The following is a 25,134-nucleotide window of genomic DNA, read 5'->3' as shown; positions in this document are numbered from 1 at the left end:
GTCAGCTATATGCAACCTAGAGCACCTCAACTGATCTATCAATCCAGCCTGCATTTCATAATTATCCCATAACCCTTCAAGGCCACCCACAAAATCCCTGGTCACCTCACTTTTCACCTCTCCGCAAAGATTCCTAACCTCTATTCTCCTCAAACTCCAAACCTTCCCACTCCCTCCCCACTCTCAGTAAGTGACCTCAAAAAACATCTTTATCAAGAAAAGAGAAGACGGGTGATGAGCAGCCCCATCTTCCCAATGCCAGACACAAAGTCAGCCTGTCTGTCCACCCACCCTGTACTCCTGGGATCCTGTTATCTCTCCTTTTCTCCTAGTCAAGGCAAGAGCTTTAATGCACAGCATCAGGTAGTAAGGTACCCTGGTGGTGCGGTTGGTTATGTGTTTGAACCCACCAGCTGCGCTGGAGGGAAAAGATGAGGCTTTCTGCTCCCATGAAGATTTACAACCTCAGACACTCTTGGGAGCAGTGTGACTCTGTTCTGTATCATTGTTATGAGTTGGAATCGACTCATTGGCAGTGGGTTTGGTTTGTGATATTAGGTAGTGGGGTAGCTGGAGAGCTAGCCTTAGCATAAGAGGGGTACCCCTGAAAATTGAATTTTTTCCCAAAGCTATGTTTTTGTTTTTTACAAAACAGCGTTATCATCTTCAAAGTACCCTCCATTACACTTAATGTGTTTGTCAAATCTGGAGTTCCATTATTGGAAACATTGTTCAAGCTTGTCTGTTTGGATGGCTGGTAGCACCTCCCTTGTTTTTTACTTCACCTCTTCAACATCATCAAATTACTGCATCATGTCTCTTCTTCATTCAAGGAAAGAAAAAGAAGTTGCACGGAACGAGGTCAGGTGAGTAAGGTGTGTGGGGCAGGAGAGGCATGCTGTTTTTTGACAAAAACTGGGGCACTGAGATGATTGTATGAGCAGGTGCACTGTCATGGTGGCAAAACCAGTCCCCCATCTGCCATAAATCAGGCCTTTTTTGTCACATAGTCTTATGTAATTTTTTCAGAAGTTCTAAATAGAAAGCTTGATTAACAGTCTGACCTGTTGGAATGAACTCCAAATGTACTAGGAGTCGACATTTTCATCCATTCAGGAAGTTGACAGACGTCCAGAACAAGATTTGTCATCAAGCAACATTTCACTTTTTTTTAAAGGAGAAAACCTCTCACACACTTGAGTGTTTCCCATAGCTCTGTCTTTTAAAACTGTGTTCAACATCACAATAGTTTCTGCGGCATTTTTCCAGATCAGGAAACAAAATCTCATAGCCGCATGGTTCTCTTAAATCACATGAAAGTGAAACTGCTTCCACGAAAAAAATTCACTGTGACCAGCGAGAACCTTCCCAGGCAAAGCCACTGGGTGCACTAACTCAGAGCGAGTTGCTTCATGCTCACCTAGTGGGGGAAAATGTGTACTACAAAAGCTCCACTCTGCCCAATGCAATTCCAGGTTCTTTTTCCGATACCCCTTGTATGCCTTAAAAAAAAAAAAAAAAAACTACTGCTAGAATTCATAGCAGGTATGCAAGGATGATTCAACATTAGAGAAACCATCCGTGAAATCCATTCCACAAATAAAACAAAGGAAAAGAACCACAAGATCATATCAATAGATGCAGAGAAAGCATTGAGCAAGACCCAACAGCATTCCCAGCAAACACTTTCAACAAAATAGGAGGAAAAGGGAAATTTATCAATATGCAAATCAACAGCCAACATTACTCTCAATATAGAGAAACTGAAGGATTCGCCTTGTGAACAGGAACCAGACAAGAATGCTCTTCGTCATCGTATCTTGTCAATACTGTGCTGGAAGTCTTAGCCAGAGGTATAAGGCAAGAAAGGGAAATTAACGACATCCAAATTGACAAAGAGGACGTAAAATTCTGTTGGAGACTGTATGATCCTGTACACAGAAAACCCCAAAGCCTCAGCAAGAACATTGGCGGAACTAACGGAAGAATTCAGCAAGGCACGAGACCAACAGATAAAAATCAGTTGGATTTCTTTTTTCTTTTTCAGTTGGATTTCTTTACACTAACAAACAGAGCTCTGAAAAGGAAGTCAGGTACACAATACCAATTACAATCACCACGCCCCAAAGTACAACCCTTAGGAATAAATGTAACCAGAGAAGCAAAACTCCTATACAAAGAAAACTACACAATACGACTGCAAGAAAACAAACTAGATATACATAAGTGGGAAAATATACCGTGCTCGTGGATAGGAACCGTTAACACTGTGAAAATGTCGATGCTAACCAAAGCAATCTAGAGATAAAACGAAATCCTCATCCAGGAGCCAACACCATTCTTTAAAGCGATGGAACAACAAATCACCACCTTCGCGCACAAAGGAAAAAGACCTTGAATAAGCAAAATGCTACCAGAGAAGAAGAACAAAATAGGAAACCTCCTGCTTTCAGATCTCAAAACCTACTACACAGCCATCGTAGTCAAAACAGCTGGTACTGGTACCATGAAAACCATGTAGACCAACGAGCAGAGTTGAGGGCGCAGAGGTAAATCCATCTTCCTATAGACAGATGATTTTTTTTGACAGCTGATTTTTTAACACAAAGGTCAAAACACATTAATTAGGGAAGCAGTCATCTCTTCAATAAACAGTCCTCACAAAACCGGATGTCTATCTGCAGAAGAAGGAAACAGGGCTCATCTCACATGATGTATAAAAGGAGCGCTCGAGACGGATCAGAGACCTCAGTGTAAAACCTAGAACAATAAGGATCATTCATGAGAAAACTGGGACAAGCTTTGGGGCCCTATTATATGACACAAATACACTTCCAAGCATGATGAAAAACATACAAACCCTGAAAGACAAAGTAGATGACGAGGACGTCCCCAAAGTAGACACTTAGGTGCTTCAAAAAATTTCACCCAAAGACTAAAAAGAGCACCCAGAGACTGGGAACAAATGCTCGGCAATGAATGAACTATCAGATAGGGACAGTGTCCAAAAATTGTGGACTAACCTCAACATCTCAACAACAACAAACAAGACAAATATGGGGGTGGGGTGGAAAGGGGGAACCAATTACAGTGTAAGCTATGACAAAATAATAATTTATAAATTATCAAGGGTTCTCTCTCCTCACTCACTAACTCTCTCCTCACTAACTCACTCACTCTCTCCTCACTAACTCACTCACTCTCTACTCACTCACTCACTCACTCTCTCCTCACTAACTCACTCACTCTCTACTCACTCACTGTTTCACTCACTCACTCTCTCCTCACTCACTCACTCACTCTCTACGCACTCACTGTCTCACTCACTCTCTCCTCACTAACTCACTAAAAAAAAAAATTATCAAGGGTTCATGAGGGAAGGGGGAGCAGGGAGGGAGGGGGGAAAATGAGGAGCTGATACCAAGGGCTCAAGCAGAAAGCAAATGTTTTGAGAATGATGAGGGCAACAAATGTACAAATGTGCTTGACACAATGGATGTACGTATGGATTGTGATGAGTTGTAGGAGCCCCCAATAAAATTATTTGTTTTAAAAAGACAAATAATTAAAACAAAACAAGACAAACAAGTAGCTGGCATGAATAGACACTTCACCCAAGAAGACAGTCAAGCAGCCAACAAACATATGAAGAAATGCTGGTGGTCATTAGCCACTCAGGAGATGCCAATCAAACAGCAATGAGGTGTAACCACATCCCAGCATCAATAGCGCAGTTCAAATGAACCAGGAAACAGCAAATGCTGGTGAGAGGACAGTGAGCCTGGGAGCACTCGGATACTGTGGGTGGTGAAAGGGTGCAACCACTGTGGAAAGTGGCATGGCACTGCCTCAACAAATTGGAACCAGAAACACCCTGGGACCGGCGATCCCTCTACTTGGTAGATACCCTGGAGAAATAAGAGCCGGGGACCACTAGAGAGTTGCACACTTCATCAGAGGCAAAGATGGAAACCACCCACATGCCCATCCGTGAAAGCAGGGCTAAACAAACTTGGGGGCCTACACACAAGGGAATAATACTGTGCAAAACTAAGGAATCACGATGCCTCAGTGAAACACTTCATAACATGGGCGAACTGGAGGATGTTACGCTGAGAGAAATAAATCGCTCACAACAGGACAAAAACTGAAGAAGACCATTATGAGAAATAGTCAAGAAAAGGTTTTCACACAAAAGAAACTTTCTGGGCTGATCCCCGTGGGAGAGGCAAAGAGGGAGGGGAAGTCAGGGCGGTGGGGGGCGACCAGTATTAACTTTTGGGTAAATTGGGCGGTGATACACAATTAGCGGGAGGTTAGAGGGAAACCCGCAGAGGCTGGGGAAGACACTGGGAGCCTTGTAAGAGTTGAAGGCAACAGAGGCAAATACTTGTGTGCCCACAATGCTGCACGAATGGTGATTGACAAGTAGATGCATGGATAGTCAGGCTGAAAACATGTGGTAGAAGGGAGGATGGCACCAGAAAACCGAACTCATTGCCATCGAGTCGATGCCAACTCATGGCGATCCCATAGACCAGGGTAGAACTGCCCCGTGGGCTTCCGAGACTGTAACTCTATATTAAAGCTCTGTCCTTCTCCCTAGAGCGGAGGGTGGTTTCGAATTGCAGACCTTGAGGTCAGCAGCCCAATGTGTAACCACTATGCCACCAGGGGTCCGGGGAGAGTGGGAACATCCCCACAAATGTATAGGTTTGACAGAAGGTATTTGCAGAAGTGCATTTATGTTTGCTGCAAATATATCCAAGAAGGTGGTGGAGCATGCAGGGGACAGAATTATGAAAGCCTCTTAGACATCATTAAGTGAGTTGAAGGAATGAATCGCCGGGTCTGCGGGCCCAGGACCAGTCTCTGAGGAGCCAAGGTCAAATGGCATAACATTCCACCCAAACAATATTTTACATCCTACTTTGGTGGATAACAACTGGGGTCCAGAAAGCTTGTGAGAGTCATCTAAGGTGTAACTACTGGACTCTCCCATCCACAGGAAGGACACGTGATAAAATCAAAAGGCGCATGGCACCAATTAGTCCAAAGGACGGTGCAAATATCCGTGTTCACAACCCGGAGACCAGATAAACTAGGTGGTGCCCGGCTCCCACTACCAGCTTCTCTGAAAGGGATCACAAAAGGAAGAACTGGATAGAATGGGAGAAACATGTGGAATAAATCTAAAAAAAAACTGGGGTTTGGCTTATACACAGGTCAGTGGTACCCCAGCGAGGTGTGACATCTCCCTGCCCCCCCCCCCCAGGTAATGGGATGAGCGCCTGTTATCTTGAGGGTGATTGCCGTTTCTCCGCTGTTCATTCAAAGCCCCGCTGACACTGCAGGGTTTTGAATGTTTGTTTACTCACATCTAACCAATCAGAGCCGTCCTATCACATGTATCTTTGAATAAGCCTTTTAAAGACTGTGTGCAAAGGATGTGGCATGAATGGATGTCCTCTGGTCAAGCCCGACTAACAAAAGGAGGAAATCTCATGAAGCCTGACATAGAGTTCATAGCAAAGTGGGTTCGAGATTCATGGGAAGACATTCCAGAAGACATGGTGCGACGTGCCTTCCAGAAATGCAGTATTAGTAATGTTATGGATGGCAGTGAAGACTGCGCTTTATGTGAAAATGACAGCAGTGATGGTGATGACGGCGATCTCAGTGAGGACAGCGTCTGTGATGACCTCACACCAGCTGAAGCTCTGCATTGGGATACGGATGATGAGGAATCCAGTTTTGAAGGATTTTAACTCTTTACATTTTAGCTTGGTTGCTGATTGAGCTCAGGGAATAGTACTCTTAAAGTATCATTGTTGATACCTTATTGTTTTTGTTGAACCGATTTTCCGCTTACTGTGCTGGTTTATTAATGTTAAATGACTTGTCCTTTTATTTATGTTTTTTTAATTTAAAATAAATATTTAAATACATTACCTCACCGATGTCTCAATTTTTAGTAATTTTATTTTCATTTGTTTTGGTTTTTGAAACTCACCGATAGCTTCTGCATTTTCCACACTAGGCTTATAGTGGAGTCAATCAGTTTTTCTGGTTTCCCAGGTAATAATTAGGTGCCTCAGCTTATACTCAGGTCGGCTTATATTCGAATATATGCAGTATGTGAAACCAGTCTTACTCGTCAGGTAGAGACTGGTGGAACTCCGAGCATTAGGCCCCTTAATCACCCTTCAGGTCTGAAACAGCTCACCCCTGTGGCAGAAGGATCAACCATGGAAGCACAAATTTCAGAGGGTGAGAAAAGAAAAAAGAGGCGGAATGGAAACAGGAAACACGGGGAGCATGTGGTGCACGTGATGGCATATGAAAGGGACTGCGATGGAGGAGTTGAAACAAAATGTGGATGAATGGTTGGACTGTTAGAAAACGTCGGTAAACCTTCACTTACCTAAAAAGGAGGGGGGAAATGAGTTTTAAGAAACCACAACACTGTTCTCAAGTTGATTCTGACCCATCACAAACCTATAGGCCAGAGTAGAACTGCCCCACCCACCCAATCCGTTTCCACGGCCGTCAATCATTACAGAAGCAGGCTGCCACATCTTTCTCCTGCAGAGCAATGGCTGTGTTCAAACTGCAGGCCTTTTAGTGTAGCTAGCTGAGCACTGTAACCACTGCACCACCAGGCTGTGCTTTAGAATGGAATCATTCCTATTCAAAACCAGTGGAGGGAGGGGATGGGAGGACTGGTAGGGAGTGACCAAGGGCAAGGTCACTGAGAGGAATTACTGAAACCAGAATGAAGGCTGCACAAGGTAGTGGGATGGGAGGAAAGTGTAAGGAAATAGAGGGAAGGAGCAGGAGGCAAAGGGCATACATAGAGGCCTAAAGACAGACATGTACATATGTAAATATATTTACAATTATGGGGGAAATAGACCTATGTGCATATATTTATAGCTTCAGTAGTAGGGTAGCAGGTGAACATTGGGCCTCCTCGCGCACACTCCCTCAATACAATAGCACCTTGCTCAGCTAAACGATCATTCCATGATACCCACCTGAAGACAGACGTGTGCATAAGCAAACGTGGCGAAGAAAGCTTATGGTGCCCGACTATCAAAAGACATAGGGTCTGGGGTCTTAAAGACTTGAAGGCAAACAAGCAGCCCTATAGCTCGGAAGCAACAAAGCCCACAGAGGAGAAGCACACAAGCCTGTATGATCATGAGGTGTTGAAGGGATCAGGTAGCAGACACCAAAGAATAAAAACCATCATTGTGTGATCAACTTCCCCATATAAATGCTGAAGACAAAGGTATGCATAAGTAAGTGTGGTGAAGAAGGCTGATATTGCCCAGCTATGGAGAGATATAGCGTCTGGGGTCTTGAAGGCTTGAAGGTAAACAAGCGGCCATCTAGCCCAGAAGCAACAAAGCCCACATGGAAGCAGCACACCAACATGTGTGATCGTGAAGGGTAGAGGAGACCAGGTATCAAGCACCAAAGGCGGGGGTGGGGGTGGGGGGAGGGGCATGCGGAGGGAATCATATCATCATGAGAGGGGGAGTGCATGATGGGGACCCAATGCCCATCTGTAGACAACTGGACATCCCTTGCAGAGGGGTAATGGGGAGGAGATGAGTCACTCAGGGTTCAATGTAGCAATAATGAAACTCACAACCTTCCTCTAGTTCTTAAACGCTTCCCCCACCCCCCACTATCATTGTGTTAGTCTGGGTACTTTAGAGAAACAAATCCATCGAAACTCATGTATAAGAGAGAGCTTTATGTAAAGATTAAGTGCACATCAAGAAAACATCCCAGCCCAGTGCTGCCCAAGCCCACAAGTCCAACATTAACCCATTAACCCATATGTCCAACACCAACCAGAAAGTTCTCCTCCATCTCACAAAGCAGACGCAATGATGCCGACTGCAGGAGGAAAGCCGAGTCAGTGAACGTATAAGCATCTCAGCGCTGGCAGGGGTCTACACACGGCTGCTCCAGTACCCAGGGCTGCATTGGGGTAGGTCCATGTGGCTTTTCCTTGGGGATGTCTTGAAGGAAGTCAGTCTTGTCAGCTGAAGCAGGGAACTGCTAAAGCAGCTACACCCTGGTCGGACCATCACAAAGCAAGAGACCGGATAACTCAAAAGGCGAGGCTCACCGAGCCATTTATCCCTCCTTCAATTAACCCCACGTGTTTATCAGCCAAGTTGGCACAATAAACTAACTAACTCAATCACGATCCAAATTGTACCTTGCAAACCTAGTTAGTCCAGAGGATGCACAGCAGTGCGGATGGGAACTGGAAACACAGGGAATCCAGGACAGATGAAGCCCTCAGGACCAGTGCCGAGAGTGCGATACCGGGAAGGACAGGGAATAGAAAGGGGGAACTGATCGCAAGGATCTACATATGACCTCCTCCCTGGGGGGTGGGCAACAGAAAAGTGGGTGAAGGGCGATGCCGGGCAATGTAAGATAAGATAAAATAATAATTTATAAATTATCAAGGGTTCATGAGGGGGGAGAAAGGGGGAGGGATGTGGGGAAGGAAAATGAGGAGCTGATTCCAGGAGCCCAAGCAGAAAGCGAATTTTGAGAATGATGAGGGCAACGAATGTATATGTGTGTTTACACAATTGATGTATGTGTGGATTGTGATAAGAGTTGTATGAGCCCCAATAAAATGATTTTTTTAAAATGCTTTCTTTCAAATGGCTACCAAACACACAAACAGATATCCAACACCATAAGCCATCAGAGATGTAAATCAGTACCACCATGAGATATCATTTCACTCCAACCAGGATGGTGCCGTGGGTTAAACCGTGGCCCTAAAAGCAGGTAGTCAGCTTGGCGAATCATGGTTCTCTGTGGCTTGGCAGTTACAAACCGATGTGATCTGATACAATCGGCCAGGAGTTGTAGAAGGATGAACAATGGGATGTAAGACACTCAATCCCATCAGAGCCCTAAGGGTTTCCATGGGGGCATCACTGCAATACTCTTTAACTTACAAAAGATACAAGGAGGGAGAGTGAGCTGGAGAGAGAGAGGGACCCCCAAAGAGAAGAGCTCCTCAGAGCAAGGTATTTGGACCCAGGCCCGCATGCTGGGCACATCCTAGACCAAGGAGAACGTTGATGCCAAGACACGTGGGATTCTCAGAAATCTGGGGCCTTCCTCCTAAATGTGAACCTAGAGAGGGGGGATGCTTCCCCAACTGCCAGGGCCATGAATTTGGGATTTTAACCTCCTAAACTGTGAGCGGCTGCTAACTTCAAGGGCAGTATTTTGAACCCACCAGCCGCCCCAGGAAAGATGAGGCTGTGCTATCTGGGAATCCTGCGGAGCAATTCTACCTTGTCCTATAGCAGGGGTCATGACTGTGGGTCATGACCTGTGGGTCATGACTCCTTTGGAGGTTGAACGACCCTTTCGCAGGGATCACCCAATTTATCGCAGTAGCAAAACGACAGTTATGAAATAGCAACAAAAATAATGTTATGGTTGGGGGGTCACTGTATGAAAGGGTCGAGGCATTAGGAAGACTGAGACCACTGTCCTATATGGTCATGAGGAATCAGAGTGAACTCAGTGGCAGGGGACTTGGTTTGGTGACCTGGGAGAGAATGTTTCTGTGGGCCGAAGCCATCCTCTGGGGGTATTTCTGTTGTGGCAGCACTGGAGAACTAAGACACCAGGCTAAGATTTTAAAAATACAAAAGTAGGAAACAGCCAACATGGGGGAGGATGTGGAGAAAATGGAGCCTTTATCCATTGTTGGTAGAAAAAATCAAAATGGTCAGATAGAAAAAAATGCTACAGCTATGCTGAGAATGATTTTTAAAGATCCAATCATGATGGGACTGAAAAGGTACAAATAAGATCAGGAGTGATAACATTCACTACATCTCAAAAAAGAAAAGAAATACAAAATGGTCCATGATGTAAAACAGTGTGGTAGGTCATTAACTATACTAAAAATAGAACTACCATCTGACCCCGTAATTCCATTCTTAGAGATCTACTCAACGACTTAAAAGCAGAGACTCGGAGACTTGTACACGCATGCTCATTGTGTCACTATCTGTATTAGCAAAAAGGTGGGGACAACTTAAGCGCCCATCAGCAGATGAACGGATGAACAAATATGGGACGAACTCACAAAGGAATCCGACTCAGCCCGGAGAAGAAATGGAGACTTGATGCATGCTACAGTATGACAGGGAGCTGCCAGAGATTTAGACCAGACCCAGAAGAGGACATGGAACAAGCGAGATCGTTGCTGATGTCAGAAGGATCTTGGCAGAAAGTGGAGGCTGCCAAGAAGGTGTTCGCTTGTGTTTTATTGACCATTCAAAGGCATTTTACTGAGTGGACTGTAACAAACCATGGCTAGCCGGGAGAAGAGTGGGAATTCCAGGACACTTCTTTCTGCTCATAGGGAACCTGTCATGGCTCAAGAGGCAGTTGTGGGAACACAACAAAGGCATGCTGCAGGGTTTAAAATCAAGAAGGTGCTCATCAGGATTGTATCCTTTCACCATACTTACTCAATCCGTAGGTTGACCAAATCGCCAGTGAAGCTGCTTATATGAAGAATCACGCAGCACCAGGATTGGACAAAGGCTTATCAACAACCTGCAATATGCAGATGGCAGAACTTTGTTTGCTGAAAGCGAGGACTTGAAGCACTTGCTGATGAAGATCAAGGATTGTAGCCTTTGGTATGGATTACAACTCAGTGTAAGGAAGTCCAAAATCCTCACAACTGGACTGATAAAGGTAATCTAATGATAAATGGAGAAAAGACGAAAGTTGTCCAGGATTTTGTCTTGCTTGGATCCACAATCAATGTTCATGGAAGCAGCAGTCAGGAGATCAAATGAGGCATTGCCTTGGGTAAATTTGTTTACATGTTGAAAAGCAAGGCTGTTACTCTGAAGACGACGTGGGCCTGGCCCAGCCATGGTCTGTTCAGTCGCCTCATCTGCATGTGAAAGTTGGACACTGAATCAGGAAGACTGAAGAAGAATTGTTGCGTCTGAATTATGGTGCTGGCGAAGAATACTGAAAGTGCCGTGAGCAGCCAAAGGCGCAAACAGATCTGTTTTGGAAGAAGTACAGCCAGAATGCTCTTTAGATTCGAGTATGGGGAGTCTTTGTCTCACGTACTTTGAACGTGTTATCAGGAGGGACCAGTGCCCAGCAAAGGACATCGAGCTTGAGGGGCAGCAAAAAAGAGGAAGACCCTCAACAAAATGGATGGACGCAGTGGCTGCGACACAGGCTCACACATAAGCACCGCTGTGAGGCTGGCACAGGACGGGGCAGGGTTTCATTCTGCGGCACAGAAGGTCGCTATGAGATGGAACCGATTCATCTAATCGCAGCATCTGACCATAGGGGTCACAGTAGTCTGGGAGGCGCTCAAAGACATTATGCTGAGTGAAATAGGTCAATCACAAAAGGGCAGATATTGTATGGCCTCATTAATATAAAAAGATAGGAAAGGACAAATGTTTAGGGACCAAAATGTATTGCTGGTTACCGGGGGTGGGGGGCTCGGTGGAGAAGCAAAGGAGGGGGCTAGCAGCCTATTACCATAACTTCTCTAAGTTGCTACACCTAAAAGACTGAACTGGCAAAGCACACGTGATGGAGATCATGACAATGAAGAAAAGGAAGCTCAGTCCTGAGGCCGCTTCGCGCAGTCCTGAGGCCGCTTCGCGCAGTCCTGAGGCCGCTTCGCGCAGTCCTGAGGCCGCTTCGCGCAGTCCTGAGGCCGCTTCGCGCAGTCCTGAGGCCGCTTCGCGCAGTCCTGAGGCCGCTTCGCGCAGTCCTGAGGCCGCTTCGCGCAGTCCTGAGGCCGCTTCGCGCAGTCCTGAGGCCGCTTCGCGCAGTCCTGAGGCCGCTTCGCGCAGCTCCAAACCTCAGGGCATTGGGGTCCTGGGCTCAGGGGTTTCCAGTCTTGGTTTCAAGGGGCATTCCAGTTAACTGACCTAATGTCATTCTCCGTGTCTCTGTTCTGCCTCCCAGCTTGATGCATAGTGCCTGGGGTCTTCAAAGCCTGCGTGTGGCCAACCGAGAAAGGACCACTGGTCTCTGTTTGCCTGGAAGACAGATCATCAAGGCCTGAAGAAGGCTGCCTCCACTACCAACAGCCTCCAGGAGAAAACCACATGGTGCCTGGCCACCCTTAGCGACCACGTTGACCACAGAGGGGCAGTCTAGACCAGAATTCCAAATTCTCATGGACGCCACACTTCCAGGAGCCATGAAGGTGGGATGAACCCCTGAAATGACTGCCCTGAGATCGCCTTTCAATGTTAAACCCGAAATACCTCTAGAAAGTTTCTTTAAACCATACTCTCATTTACTTTGGCACGTCAAGAATGTCTGTCTTGAGCCCTGGGCTCTTTTAGGAATTTTCCACGTGGGACCCATAGACCACAGCAACTTAACGGGTTCGAGAGAAACTTCAGCGGGTGGTGAGTTTATGGTAACGAGGGAGGAACAACTCAGAAGAGAAGGTCGGGGGCGGTCGCACCACTGAAGAAGACCGGGCGTCACTCAATGGTCCGGGGGACTGGTGAGTCAGTGTGTGCTCTGTTGCGTAGGTTTTCAGCGGCCACACGATAAAGAAAATCACCTTTCTTCAAAATCCATCTCCATTCAGCTATACTTGCAGATGCATTTCCCCCTTTCCCGCTTCTTCCCAGTTCCAACCACCTGATGCAGCCCCAAAGTCACCACCAGGCTCCTCACTAAAGTTTCCAAAAGTGCCCCCCCCCCCTCCACCCCCGTCTTCAGATCCCATGGACATGGCCAAATCCTCTCCAGCAGGGAACCCGATGGACCTCAACCTCACCCCAACCATGGACTCCCGCTTGTCTCTGAAATTCGACTCTCTGGGTCTCCTCTCACCTCCCCGGCTGCTCCATCGGGTAACTCAGCAAGCCCCCACCCCACCCCACCCCTCTGTCGGACCACTGCGGTTTGAGTCCTCAACCTTCTTTCCTGGACGCTTTCCTCTTTGCCCTCCATGCTCTCTGGAAGCCGTCATCTCGGTACACCGTGGCAGCAGTTTCCACCCCCACACAGATGAATCACACATTAAGCTCATCAGTGCCCTTCTCTCCTCTGAGGACGCAAAATCTACATGTGCCTGCAGGCCGACTCCCTGTGGATGTTGCCAAGGCACCGTCACTGAAGCCCCCATGTGGATCTCTGCCAGATTACCCACTTCCAGGAGTGGCACCAGCACTCATCCAGTCTTGCCGTCACCAACTCCATCATCCTTTCCCACCCACCAACCCGTCACCAAGCTCTGCTGGTTACCCCTCTCTCGGTTCTCAGCCTCCACCCTACTCCACAGCCACTGTCCTCTCCTGCTCAGCCTTCTCACTGTTCCCCTTGGATCCATCCCCACTCCCGCACTCTTCTCCCTCCTCATAGGCAAACTAGGGGTCTTTTCAAAACACAGACCTGATCCTGCCACTCCTTCCATACCCCAACCCTTTCCTGCTGATCAGGCTTCAATTACTTCCCACTGTGTGGGGATAAAAGCAAAGCCTCCTTAGGGTGGCTTTCAAGGTCCTACCTGGTCAGGCCTCTTCCATTTCTCCAGCTAAACTTTCGACCATGTGCCCTTGTACTCTCCAAGTTCCAGCTTCCTCTTCCCAGCAACTTTGTTTCCTTCTACCACAGGGCCTTTGCACGCCCCATTCTCGGCATCAGGAGCACATCCTCTCTGCACCAACACTTCGACTTTTCAATCAGTTAAAACCTTTCCGTCCTTCATCTCTCAGCTGGGAAATCACCTCAGGACCACAGGTCTCTCGTTTGCAGCACTGTTTCACGAATCAGCGTGATTGCCAAGTCACAGCCTGCCTTTCCCCCTGAGAGCGTAAGCAGTGCGTGGCAGGGAACAGTAGGGTCATTTTGTTCATCCTCAAAGCCCCTGCATGTAAACCAGACAGGGAGCTGCCCTTGTTGGCAGAGGCTGTCGTCTTGTGACGATGAGCTTCATTGGGAAGCTTCCTGAAGACCCCCCCAAGAGTTGGTCAGCAAACTCTGAACTGAAAAGACTAACAGTCACTCGGAGTTCAGTCAAGGGGGCAGAGAAGAGATGGAGAGAAAAACAGGGAGAGAGGGGGTCCCACAACAGGGCAGAAGGCTGTCATCCATGCTGTCACGATGGCTCAGAGCCTGTTAGGGGCAGTGGGATCCAGAATTTGAGGGAACATTCCTGAAACTGGAATCCTTTTGTCCTCCCTAGACGTTTTCTGTACACGGATGTCTCGGGGATGAGGTTCCTTGTGCCAAAAAAAAAAAAAAAAAGCGGGGGGCGGGGAGGAGGCAGGGAGGGACAGAGCAGGTAGTCAGGACTTTGGGTTGCAAATGACAAACATGGCCTCTGCTGGTTTGGGCAGAAAAGGAATGTATTGGTGTTCCCCTTGGCTGGTCTCTGAGGTGACCCTTAGCAGCCAGTTTCTGGAGTCACAGAGACTGGCCTGGAATGTCTTCCTTTTGATCAGCATTCTTCTGTAGAGTCTTTGGTTAAGATGCTCTGCCATGAGCACCCGGCACGATTCAGCTATCCTGGTCTCCTGGCGAAGGAGGCAATAGCGCATCCCTCCATCTGCTCTTCTTCCTGACTCCCCTCCTCCTCTGGTGCTCCTGGTGAAGAGGGACCAGTTCTTGTCTCTTGGAAGGCCACTTGCAAGCGTTTAAGATCCAGCCACTAAAGAACAAATTAGGAGATATAGCTAAACCTTGCGGTTAGCAGCCCAAAGCATAACCCATGACGCCACCTGGGCTCCGGCATGCTACCTCATAGCCACCCTGCTATGAGGTTTCTGAGGTTTTGTAAGCCTTCCCCAGAGCAGACAGCCTCATCTTTGTCTCAAGGATCAGCCGGTGACTTTGAACCCCTGACTCTGTGGTAGCCTCCCCTTCCTTTGCTCCCACCTGCCCTCCAGGATGCTAAACCTGAGCTCAAAGAGACAGAGGGCTTGGAGAGGAAGGGTGTGGAGCTGGCAGTGGCTGTCTAAGGAACTTGGTCACCACCACCCACCACCTCGCTGTCCGCATCCTTGCTTTTGGTTAGCTGCCCTGGACGCTGCACTCAGATAACCTGACTCTCGCTTTAGGCTGCCCGACCTTGGGCAGATGGCCGCGCCTCTCCAAACCTAGGTTCGAGGCTATCAGGAGCCCGTGGGGGTGGAGGTGGAGTGGGGGAAGAGCGGTGTCCACACAGAGCCAGGGCAACACAAGAGGCTTCTTATTACTGTGACTCTGTTACCCAAAGAGGCTGCTTGGAAAGGGACCCTGGCTTAGCCACTTAACAAGCTGTGTGAGCTGGGGCAAGTCTCTTACCCTCCCTGTGCCTCAGTTCCCTGGTCTATAAAACGGGAATCCTAAGCATGCCTGCCTGGCAGGGTTGTCCTGCGGTTCTAATAAATCCATGGGGATGTGCAAACTGCTGAGAACGGACACGGGCAGTATGGTTGCCTCGATGGTACATATACATATCCGCGCTCCGGCTTCACGATGGGCGGTCCGGCTTTACCAGTTTGCTGACTCATGCCTGCTCAGCAGGTCCTGCCGCGGGCCGCCCCCACCACCACCCCGCCCCCGCGGGCCGGACTCACCACCGACGTGCGTCACCCGCACTCCTTCTGCCGCCCCAAGACCTGCAGATTCACCCAGAGTCAACCCGCCCGGGCGCGTCCACCCCGGGCCATGAGGAGGCTGGGCAGCGGCCGGCCAGGCGGCCTCCGGCGGAGAGGTGGGTCTGTGGGCGCCCGCGGAGCGCGGAGGGTACCCAGTGGGGAGCGGCATGGGAGAGGTCGGGCCACTGCGGGGTGGGGCGAAGGCCGCTCTGGGGCCAGCCTGGAACTGAAACCCCCGCTGCCCGCGCCGAGTGGTACGGCCCGCCGGGGTTAAAGCCAGCCCCGGGGAGGCGGTGCGTCCGCGGCAGCTGCGGTAGCGCGATGGGACTGCGGGCTGGAGGGGCGCTGGGCAGGGCGGGCGCGGGCCGGGGGGCGCCCGAGGGCTCCGGGGGCGGCGGCGGCGCGCAGGGCGGCAGCATTCACTCGGGCTGCATCACCGCCGTGCACAACGTCCCGCTGAACGTGCTCATCCGGCCGCTGCCGTCGGTGCTGGACCCGGCCAAGGTGCAGAGCCTGGTGGACACGATTCAGGTAAGGCCCCCAGGGAGGCCGGGACAGGGGTCGCGCCAAGCGGAATCTAGGTCTGTTTCTAGGTCCTGCCGGAGTTCAGCCTTTGATGTGTGACCTTGAGCAAGTGTCTGGGCCTCAATGGGCCTCTGTCCTTTCATCTGAGCCAGGCAGGAAGTGAGGGCGATTATTAAAATGCTGACAACCAACTCTCCCCAAAGTCGCCCTGGCAGTGGCGCCCCGGAGCTTTAATAGGACTGTAGCTTCCTCATTACAACCTTATGAGGTCGACACACCTCCTGCCCCTTCTACAGAGGAGCAAGTGCCCATGTGGGAGACTAACCAGCCTGCTCAGGCTCACATTTACCAAGTGGCAGGGCCAGCACTCACAGCAGGCAGCCCGGCCCCAGTGCCCTGCGCATGACCACCGCCCCTAAGGTCACTTTCTGTGGGTGACACCCAGTGGTAGTGGGACTAGGCATGCTGTGTCTGCTGAAAGGGCCTTGTCTAACCTGGAACTGGTGCCCAGAGAAGGGGCTGCGTTTCCCTGAGAAGCAGTGTTCAGGAATGCCTGGCAGGAACCTTGAGGGGGAAAGGGGCTGTCAGCCGGGTTTAGGGCCCCCTGGACCCCTCCCTAGCCAACCTCCAGGCTGGTCAGCCCTAGCATCCCTACAGGCTATCCTCCAGGAAGGGGTCCTGGTGGGCTGTTAACCTCCAGATCAGCTGTTCAAAACCCTGAACTGCCCGGAAACAGAAAGCCATGTCAAGAGTGACAGTCTCAGAAACCCGTGCGGTGGTTCTGTCCTGCCCCATAGGGTGTCTGTGAGTCAGCATCCACTCGATGGCAGTGAGTTTGGTTGGGTTGGGCTCCTTTTGGAAGCAGCCTTGGTGGCACAGTGGTTAAAGGGCCTGGTCTCAAACCAAAAGGCCAGCGATTCAGACCCAACCATGACAGCCTTGGAGACTGGATGGGTCAGTTCTGCTCTGTCCTACAGGGCTACTAGAGTTAGGGTTGATACCAGAGCAAGAGATGGGTTGGGGTTGGGGGATCCCCCCGGGGAACCAGAGCCCCAGAAGTCCCCAGTGCCCTTGTTTCATCCATCCAGATCCTAACTGCAAGCACGCATGTCTGCCTGAGACACTTTGTGCCTTTTATTGCCCGGATCCCCCACCTCTCAGGCAGGGCCTGGCTATTTGTGGCTGAGGGGAAGGGATGGGTCTGGCCAGGCACCCTCTCTCCCACCGTGCATGGCCCTCTCTTCTTCCCTTCTCGGACTTCTATCTCAATGCCAGTGTCTTCCCTGCCACCTACTGAGTAGAAGCCTCCTTCCCGTGTGGACTCTGTGCCCCACGCCCACTCACCTGCCTGCCACCAGCATAGCTCTGACCGCACTGGGTCTTGATGGGCAGTTTAGACACCTTCCACTTGAGAACTGTGAGGGCGGGCACCAGGCCTGTCTTGGTTTACCATCTGTATTAGTCTCCTGTGGCTGCTGCAACATGCCGAGTGGCGTACAACACAGGCTTGCTTTCCTACAGTGGTGAGGTTCAGAAGCCCAGAGCAGGCCTACAGCTAATGAGCTAGTTGTCCGGAGCTGCGTGCCTTGCTCTCTGCTCTAGGGGAGAATCTGTTTCCTCGCCTTTCCTGCTTCTGGGGACCTGCTACACCCCTTCCCTGGTGGCCCATCCTCATCTTCAAAGCCAGCAGCAGCGGCTCCGTCCCTCTCAGTTGCCCATCACCCTCACCTCCTCCTCTGCCTGCCTCTGGTTTTAAGGGCCCTAGGGATTGCACTGGGCCCACCCAGATCATCCAAGATCATCTCCCCCTTTCATGCATCCCTGATCACATCTACAACCTACCTTTTGCCTCATAAGGTCCTGTATTCATCAATCCCCAGGCTTAGGACGGAGATGCCTGTGGGACTATTATTCTCCCTACCCACACCGTGTCCCCAGCACCTTGCACAGGCCCAGGCTGGCACTGAAGAGGACCCCAAGGTGACAGCTTTATCCCCACCCCCTCTAGTGTACCACTACGGGCCTTGCATAGTCTATCAACAGCCCTATGAGATATCTTATTCCTATTTGATTGACAAAGGCAAACGCTGCTGCGAGAGACAAGTCACTTTCTTAAGGTTCCATCGGCTCAGATCTGCGGAGAATCCAACTCCATTTGCCAGGTTCCAGAGCCCCAACTCGGAACCACCAGGCTGGGCTACTTGTAAAGCACTCAGAGAAGAAAGATAAACAAATCTGTCAAAGCGTCAAAAAGACAGAAAAAAAAGGATCCGTGGCCTTTCCCAGTTAGTGTGACCTCCCTGCTGAGCTCTGTATGCTCTGCATGTACCATGCACGCACACACACCACCCCAGACTACCTACGCACTCATCTGAGGACAACTCACTCTCCATCAGCTGCCCAGCCCCCTCCCTGACAGGAAGTCAACTCATGCAAGACCTCTCAGATCTGCCCCCTAAGGATTCCCTATCCCTGTCTGCCTCTCCCTGGCCCCACCACACCCTCATCCAGGCTGGACGCCTGCAGAGCCTTCGCCCCCGTGCTTCTGCCCTGGTCCGCTCCAGGGCGACACTTTACACCGTGCACCACAGCATGACAAGCTTCCCTACTTGAGACTCTCTGGGGCCTGCCCACCACTCTTAGCAAAAGAATCCCCATCACCTAGGGTGGCCCCTCCAGACCTTTCTGACCACTTCTCCTATTCTTAAGAAGTGGCTCATGGTGGCATCATGGTGATGCATTGGGCTGCTAACCACAAGGTCAGCAGTTTGAAACCACCAGCCGCTCCACAGGAGAAAAATGAGGCTTTCTACTTCTGTAAAAAAGTTACAGTCTTGGAAGCCCCAAGGGACAGTTGTACCCTGTCCTATGTGATCAATATGAGTCAGGATTGACCTTTCGTCATTGAGTTTGGCTTTGGGCTTCTTCTTCTTTGACTCCTGAGAGTCCACTCCAGGCCCCCGGCTCCTCGCTGCATCTCCAATTCAGTGAGCCTGTCTGGACCTCAGGCCCTTTGCACTTGTTAGTTGTTTTGGTTTGAATTGTGTGGCCACGGAATCGTGTGTCATCCATCCTCTCCTGTGTATGTGTGGCCCTAATCCCATCTGGGACAGGGGCCCTCTTCTTTGTTACATGAATATGGTGGTATCTGTGTAAAGGAGCCCTGCTGGCACTGTGGGTTAGGCTGATAACCATAAGGTTGGGGGTTCAAACTCACCAGCCACTCTGCTGGAGAAAGACGAGGCTGACTGCTCCCATGAAGATTTATAGGCTCAGAACGCCTAGATTTGGGTCACCATGGATTGGAACCAACCCTGGGTTTGGTGTGGGCTTGGGATATCAGTTATAGAGTATTTCTTAAGCCAATCACTCTTGAGATAGAAAGTAGCCTGTGGGGACCCAGGAACGCCAAGAAGAAAGGATTGTCCCCACAAACAGAATGTTCCCCTCAGCCAGGACCCTGAACTTGGATTTCTAACTTCCTTTAAAAAAAAAACAAAACTCCCTGCCATCAATGTAATGCTGACTCACACCAACCCTATTGTCCTCCCCTGTGAGTTTCCGAGACTCTATCTGTTTACAGGAGTTGAAAGCCCCATCTCTCTCCCATGAAGCAGCTGGTGGTTTTGAACTACCAACCATGCGGATTGCCGAAGCCCAGTGTGTAACCACTATGCCACCAGGGCTTACTGCATCAACCTCCTAGGCGAGGGAAAAGCAGTGTCTGTTGTTGAAAGCCTCCCACTTGTGACATTTGTCTTGTAGCAGCACTGAGAGACTGAGGCATTGGTCCCTCTGCCTGGCATGCTCTTCCCTCAGATACTACCGAGCATATGAAGCACTGTATGCATCATAATTCATTTAGCCCAGCACTCTCTGAGGCATGTCTATTCTGTCATCTCCATCCCTTGTGGAGAGACGGGGCAGCTGTGGCACAAGGAGGGTCCTTGGCTAAGGGCACACAGGTGGTGAGGAGCAGAGCTGAAATTTGAGCCCAGGCTACCGGCTTTGACCATAAGTTGTTCTAACTCTGTCCTCCCAAGCTGACTTCTCATCAGTCAGGACGCCTCAGAGAGGCCCTGTGGCCCATCCCCACTGTGTCAAGCTGGGTTACTGGCTCTCTCACAGTCACGTCTTTCTTCCTTCTGCCCGCTGGACGGCAGGCCCCACGAAGGTAGTGGTTCTGCCCATGTCGTTTTTGGCATGCCCTCTTCCCAGAACAATGCCAGCTATATAGTATGAGAGATGTCTTTCTGGTAAGTGTTTTAAGAACAGCGTGAGTCTCCCGACACAACTGCTGAAGCCAAAGCGGGTGAACAAGTAAATGTGGTGAAGAAAGCTGATGGTGCCCGGCTATCAAAAGAGATAGTGACTGGGGTCTTAAAGGCTTGAAGATAAACAAGCAGGCATCTAGCTGAGAAGCAACAAAGCCCACATGGAAGAACACACCAACATGTGTGACCACGAGGTGCCAAAGGGACCAGGTATAAGGCATCATGCAAAAAAAAAAAAGAATGTGTGTGTGTGTGTGTGTGTGTGTGTGTGTGTGTGTGTGTACCATAGTGAATGAAGGGGGAAGTGCAGAGTGGAGACCCGAGGCCCAAGTGTCGACCTCTGGAGATCCCCTCATAGAGGGGTTTAGGAGAGGAGATGGGTCAGTCAGGGTGAGATGTAGTACCGATGAAGAACACAGCTTTCCCCCAGATCCTGGATGCTTCCTCCCCCCAACTACCATGATCCGAACTCTACCTTGCAGGACTGGATAGGGCAAAGGATGTACACTGGTACATATGAGGGCTGGAGGCACAGGGAATCCAGGGTGGATGATACCTTCAGGACCAGGGGTGTGAGGGGCGATGCTGGGAGAGTGGAGGGTGAGTGGGTTGAAAAGGGGGAACTGATTACAAGGATCCACATGTGACCTCCTCCCTGGGAGATGGACGGCAGAGAAGGGGGGGAAGGGAGACTCCGGATAGGGCAAGACATGACAAAATAACAATCTGTGAATTATCAAGGGCTCATGAGGGAGAGGAGAGTGGGGAGGGAGGGGGGAAAAAGAGAACCTGATGCAGAGGGTTTAAGTGGAGAGCAAATGCTTTGAGAGTGATTAGGGCAAAGAATGTACAGATGTGCTTTATACAATTGATATATGTATATGTGTAGATTGTGATAAGAGTTGTATGAGCCCCTAATAAAATGTAAAAAAAAGAAAATGATTAGGGCAAAGAATGTACAGATGTGCTTTATACAATTGATGTATGTATATGTATGGATTGTGATAAGAGTTATATGAGCCCCTAATAAAATGTTTTTAAAAAAAAGAAAGAAGAGACACCAAAAAAAGAGTTGTACGAGCCTCTAATAAAATTATTTTTCATAAAAGAATATATAAAAAAAGAACAGCGTGAGAAGAACCCTGATTTGTAGCATCTGCCAAATGTCCCCTGGTGTAAATCCTCTCACGTGGTTGCTTTTTAAGATACCAAGGTAATAGCAACCAGCCCGCAAAATTCCTGAAAATGCACTGGTAGGCTCCCATGGGAGAGCTCAGCACATGTTGACACAGTCGGTTTTGCAAACTTTCAGTGTTATGCCAAACTCATTCACTCTGTGCCTCCTGTTCCCAGGAGGACCCCAACAGCGTGCCCCCCATCGACGTCCTCTGGATCAAAGGGGCTCAGGGTGGTGACTACTTCTACTCCTTCGGGGGTTGCCACCGCTATGCCGCCTACCGTCAGCTGCAGCGAGAGACCATCCCTGCCAAGCTGGTCCAGTCCACCCTCTCCGACCTGAGAGTGTACCTAGGCGCTTCCACCCCGGACCTGCAGTAGCAGCCTCCATGACCCCCTGCCCAAGCCCCCAAGAACCCAGAAGACACACCTGGCTTCCAACTGGCTAGGTCATGCACCAAGACAATGCCCTGGCTCTCCAGGTCTTGGAGGAGAGGTGACAGGGCAAGGGACAGGATTCCCCGAGGGCTGCACCTGCTCCAACCAAGGCATCGTACCTTGTCGACCTGCAGTGGACAGGAGTGGGCAGTGCATGGAGGTCAGGAGAATGAGAGGAAGGGTGCGGGCTGAGGCCAGCCTTGGTCTCCCAGCTTTGTTCCCTGCCCTTGGCTCCTCCACCCATTCTGTGCCCCAGGGAATGGTGACAGAGTGACCAACGGACTTTAAAAGAGATGCAGTCCTGAGTGCCAGGTGCCTCCCTAGATTAAATCTTAGAACCAGACAGGACGTTAATATATAAGGTCTGGCTTTGAACTCGTGAGTGATGGACGAATGGCAGCCATGGTGCAGGCTCGGGCACTGACTGCTTCATTGGCCATGAGCAGGAGCCAGCTCGCCAGCAACGAACTACCCAGCATCGGCCTGTGGGTTTTCACAGATGGACGGTGCTCATGTCAGATGTTAATAGACTGGGGGCAGGGCATCCCAGGACTCTGCACCGTCTTTGCAACTTTTTTTCTGTAAATCTCAAATTATTCAAAAATAAACATTTATTTCATTAAAGGGGAGGGGTGCAGCAATTGCTTGAGATCACGAGTCCCCACATGGATTCAGCCTACTGCCCTCTTTTCAGGAGAAAAAATGACTCAGTACCACCAACCACCCTCCCCACCACCCCATACCCACACACAATTAAAAACGTTTGCGCTATAGGCCATCATAAACCCAAACTCCAAACTCACTGCTATTGAGTCGACTCCGACTCCTAGTGGCCCTCTGGGAAAGGGTGGAGCTGCCCCTGTGCGTTTCTGAGACTATAACTCTTTACAGGAGTAGAAAGCCTCATCTTTCTCCCTTGGGGGTGGCTGGTGGTTTTGATCTATTGACCTTGCCCAGTGTGTAACCACTATACTGCCAGGGCTCCACTATAGCCCCTAGTTCAGGATAAATAAAGTGTAGCTATCTGCTTCTGCAGCTGCCCTACAGAGCTGGTACTCCAGGGAAAACATAGTCTTGGAAATTCCCCAGGACGGTTTTAACCTGCGCTATGAGGTTCCTGACAGTCGGCATCCACAGATGGTTGTCAGTTTGGTTTGGTTGCTGCGGATCCCCGAGTGTCCTCTAGGGGGGGCGGTATCTCCCACTTTGCAAAGCACTGCTTTAGCTCTAACCTAGCAACATTGGTAAGGGGGTGGGAGGTGACTTGTTAAGCTGCAGGTTGCTGGCCACCTGTGGTGAGTGCCTGCTTTGGTAGGGGCCAAGCAGGTCCATTTCCAAGGTCCAGCAGGTGATGCTGTCGCTGAGACTGCAAGCAGAGGCTCTATCCATTCATTTCAGACATTTCAGACATTCATTCCCTTCCTGAATGGAGGGAAACACCTTTGGGTTTGGACTCCGGCTTTGTATTCACTGTGGGTGACCCTAGATGAACACTTACTTTTCTGAGGCCGCTTTTGGCCACCCTGTCCAGTAGTCAGGGCCGTGGACATGAAAACTGCCTTTACTAAATGCCATCAGCTCCTGCACCGCTGCCGCTGGGATGGCAGCATGGGAGGTCACCCCCTGCTGAAGCGCTTTTCCTTCATTGCAGGTAAGACCCAAACACAGTGCTGGGGCGATGGTGTGGTCTCACTGGACGCTGGGAGACAGGACCAAACAGACTTCCGAGTGGGAGAGATCGGTACTTTTAAGCAAGATGGGAGCTGCAGTTTCCGTTTTCACCAGCGGGTAGCAGTGCTTTCCTGCAGGCAGAGCAGTATCTCTGACCTGCGGCGCAGTTAATTACTGTGGGGAGGTGTCTGCAGATGAAGGGGCCTTGCTGAGAAAAGTCCCTCCAGGTCAGACATGGGGAGGAGGCCTGGTCAGGAATCTGGAGCACCAAGTCATGACCCATCGGCCTCGTACACACCATGGCTTCTCCAGCCCTGTCTTCTTTGTCCTTTGTCTAGGTGGGGAGAGGGGGGCAGCTCCACCAGTCTCAGATGAAAACCAAATTAACAGCCATTGAGTCAATTCCATCTCATAGCAACCAAACAGGACGGGATAGAACTGCCCCTGTGGGCTTCTGAGACGGTCACTCTTTACGGGAGTAGAGAGCTTCCTCTTTCTCCTGAGGAGGAGCTGGTGGTCTTGAACTGCTGACCTTGTAGTTGTCAGCTCAACTCCCAACCACTCTGGCCTCCTCCCAAATACGATTTACCACAATACTGTCTCGAAGCACCAGCAAATCTGACAGTCAGCAACTCTGAAACCAACACCACAGTGTGTGTTGCTGCATGGTCCACACGAAGCCACTTGCCTGGAGGTGTTGTGATGGGGCGACAATGACACCCCTGGCGGGAGCACATTCACCACCCAACCACCGATCTCAGCTCAGTGCGTAAGCACTACCCCCCACCCCAAGCCCTGGACCAGCGGCTCTCGGGGCTCATGACCAGCAGGTCCCCGTCCTCCAGGAGGCCTCCTGTTCTGCTCGGGGCTTCCCAGAGCCCCTGGGTGCCCCAAACAACTCCTATTGCAGGACCCTGGGTCAGAAGTGAAAAGTCAGTGGGAGGGGGCCCCTTGGTCCTGCCTGGAGCACCCTCCTTCACCAAAGTAGGTTTAAAAACAGCAACAAAAATTTTGGTTCACTATTTACATGTGAATATATTCTTTTAGGCATTTAAATACCAAATAATTAAACAGTTAACAAAATATTACAGGCGAGGCAAGCTGCAGCCCGCTTTGAGTTTCAGTCTCACGTGTGCCCTTTGCCCGCCCCGTGCCCAGGGCAGCCCCCTGCACAGATTTGGCATGCACCCATGAGATGTTTCTTGAATCTTGTGGTGTGAGAGAGAGAGAGAGGAGAGAACGTTTGCCTTTTTCACTTGATTTTGTAGATGGATTTTTCTCCCTGAGCAGGAACCTCCTGGCCACCAACCTCATTAGTGCCACTCGGTCCTGGTTCACGTGTCACCTCCTCAGAGGGGCCTTTGGGGCCACAGTGTCTGCCACCT

The 25,134-nt window shown here is 50.1% G+C and overlaps 2 protein-coding genes across 6 annotated transcripts in view; one reads left to right on the top strand and one right to left on the bottom strand.

Annotated features, from left to right (window-relative positions):
- FAM110A (family with sequence similarity 110 member A) overlaps window positions 1-16,409 on the bottom strand; it is a 201,848-nt gene extending 185,439 nt beyond the window's left edge. For 2 of the 5 annotated variants that reach the window (XR_012787242.1, XR_012787244.1), the window contains exons 1-2: window positions 15,645-16,409; window positions 13,592-14,734 (exon numbers count right to left, since the gene is read on the bottom strand). The gene's annotated coding sequence lies outside the window, so the exon portion shown is untranslated. Of the gene's footprint in view, window positions 1-10,314; window positions 12,102-13,591; window positions 14,735-15,644 lie in introns of those variants that run through there. The other 3 variants (XR_012787241.1, XR_012787243.1, XM_075563852.1) reach the window with 3 other exon arrangements.
- On the top strand, window positions 15,850-22,702 carry SRXN1 (sulfiredoxin 1). The gene is made up of 2 exons (XM_075563857.1): window positions 15,850-16,196; window positions 21,818-22,702. The coding sequence occupies exons 1-2, from the start codon at window positions 15,987-15,989 to the stop codon at window positions 22,019-22,021; spliced, it is 414 nt and encodes a 137-aa protein (XP_075419972.1). The 5' UTR covers window positions 15,850-15,986; the 3' UTR covers window positions 22,022-22,702.
- Window positions 22,703-25,134: the final 2,432 nt, after the last annotated feature.

The sequence above is a fragment of the Tenrec ecaudatus genome, chromosome 12 (genome assembly GCF_050624435.1).
Source record: "Tenrec ecaudatus isolate mTenEca1 chromosome 12, mTenEca1.hap1, whole genome shotgun sequence".
Taxonomy (NCBI): Eukaryota; Metazoa; Chordata; class Mammalia; order Afrosoricida; family Tenrecidae; genus Tenrec; species Tenrec ecaudatus.
This window is presented reverse-complemented; position numbering and strand designations above follow the sequence as displayed.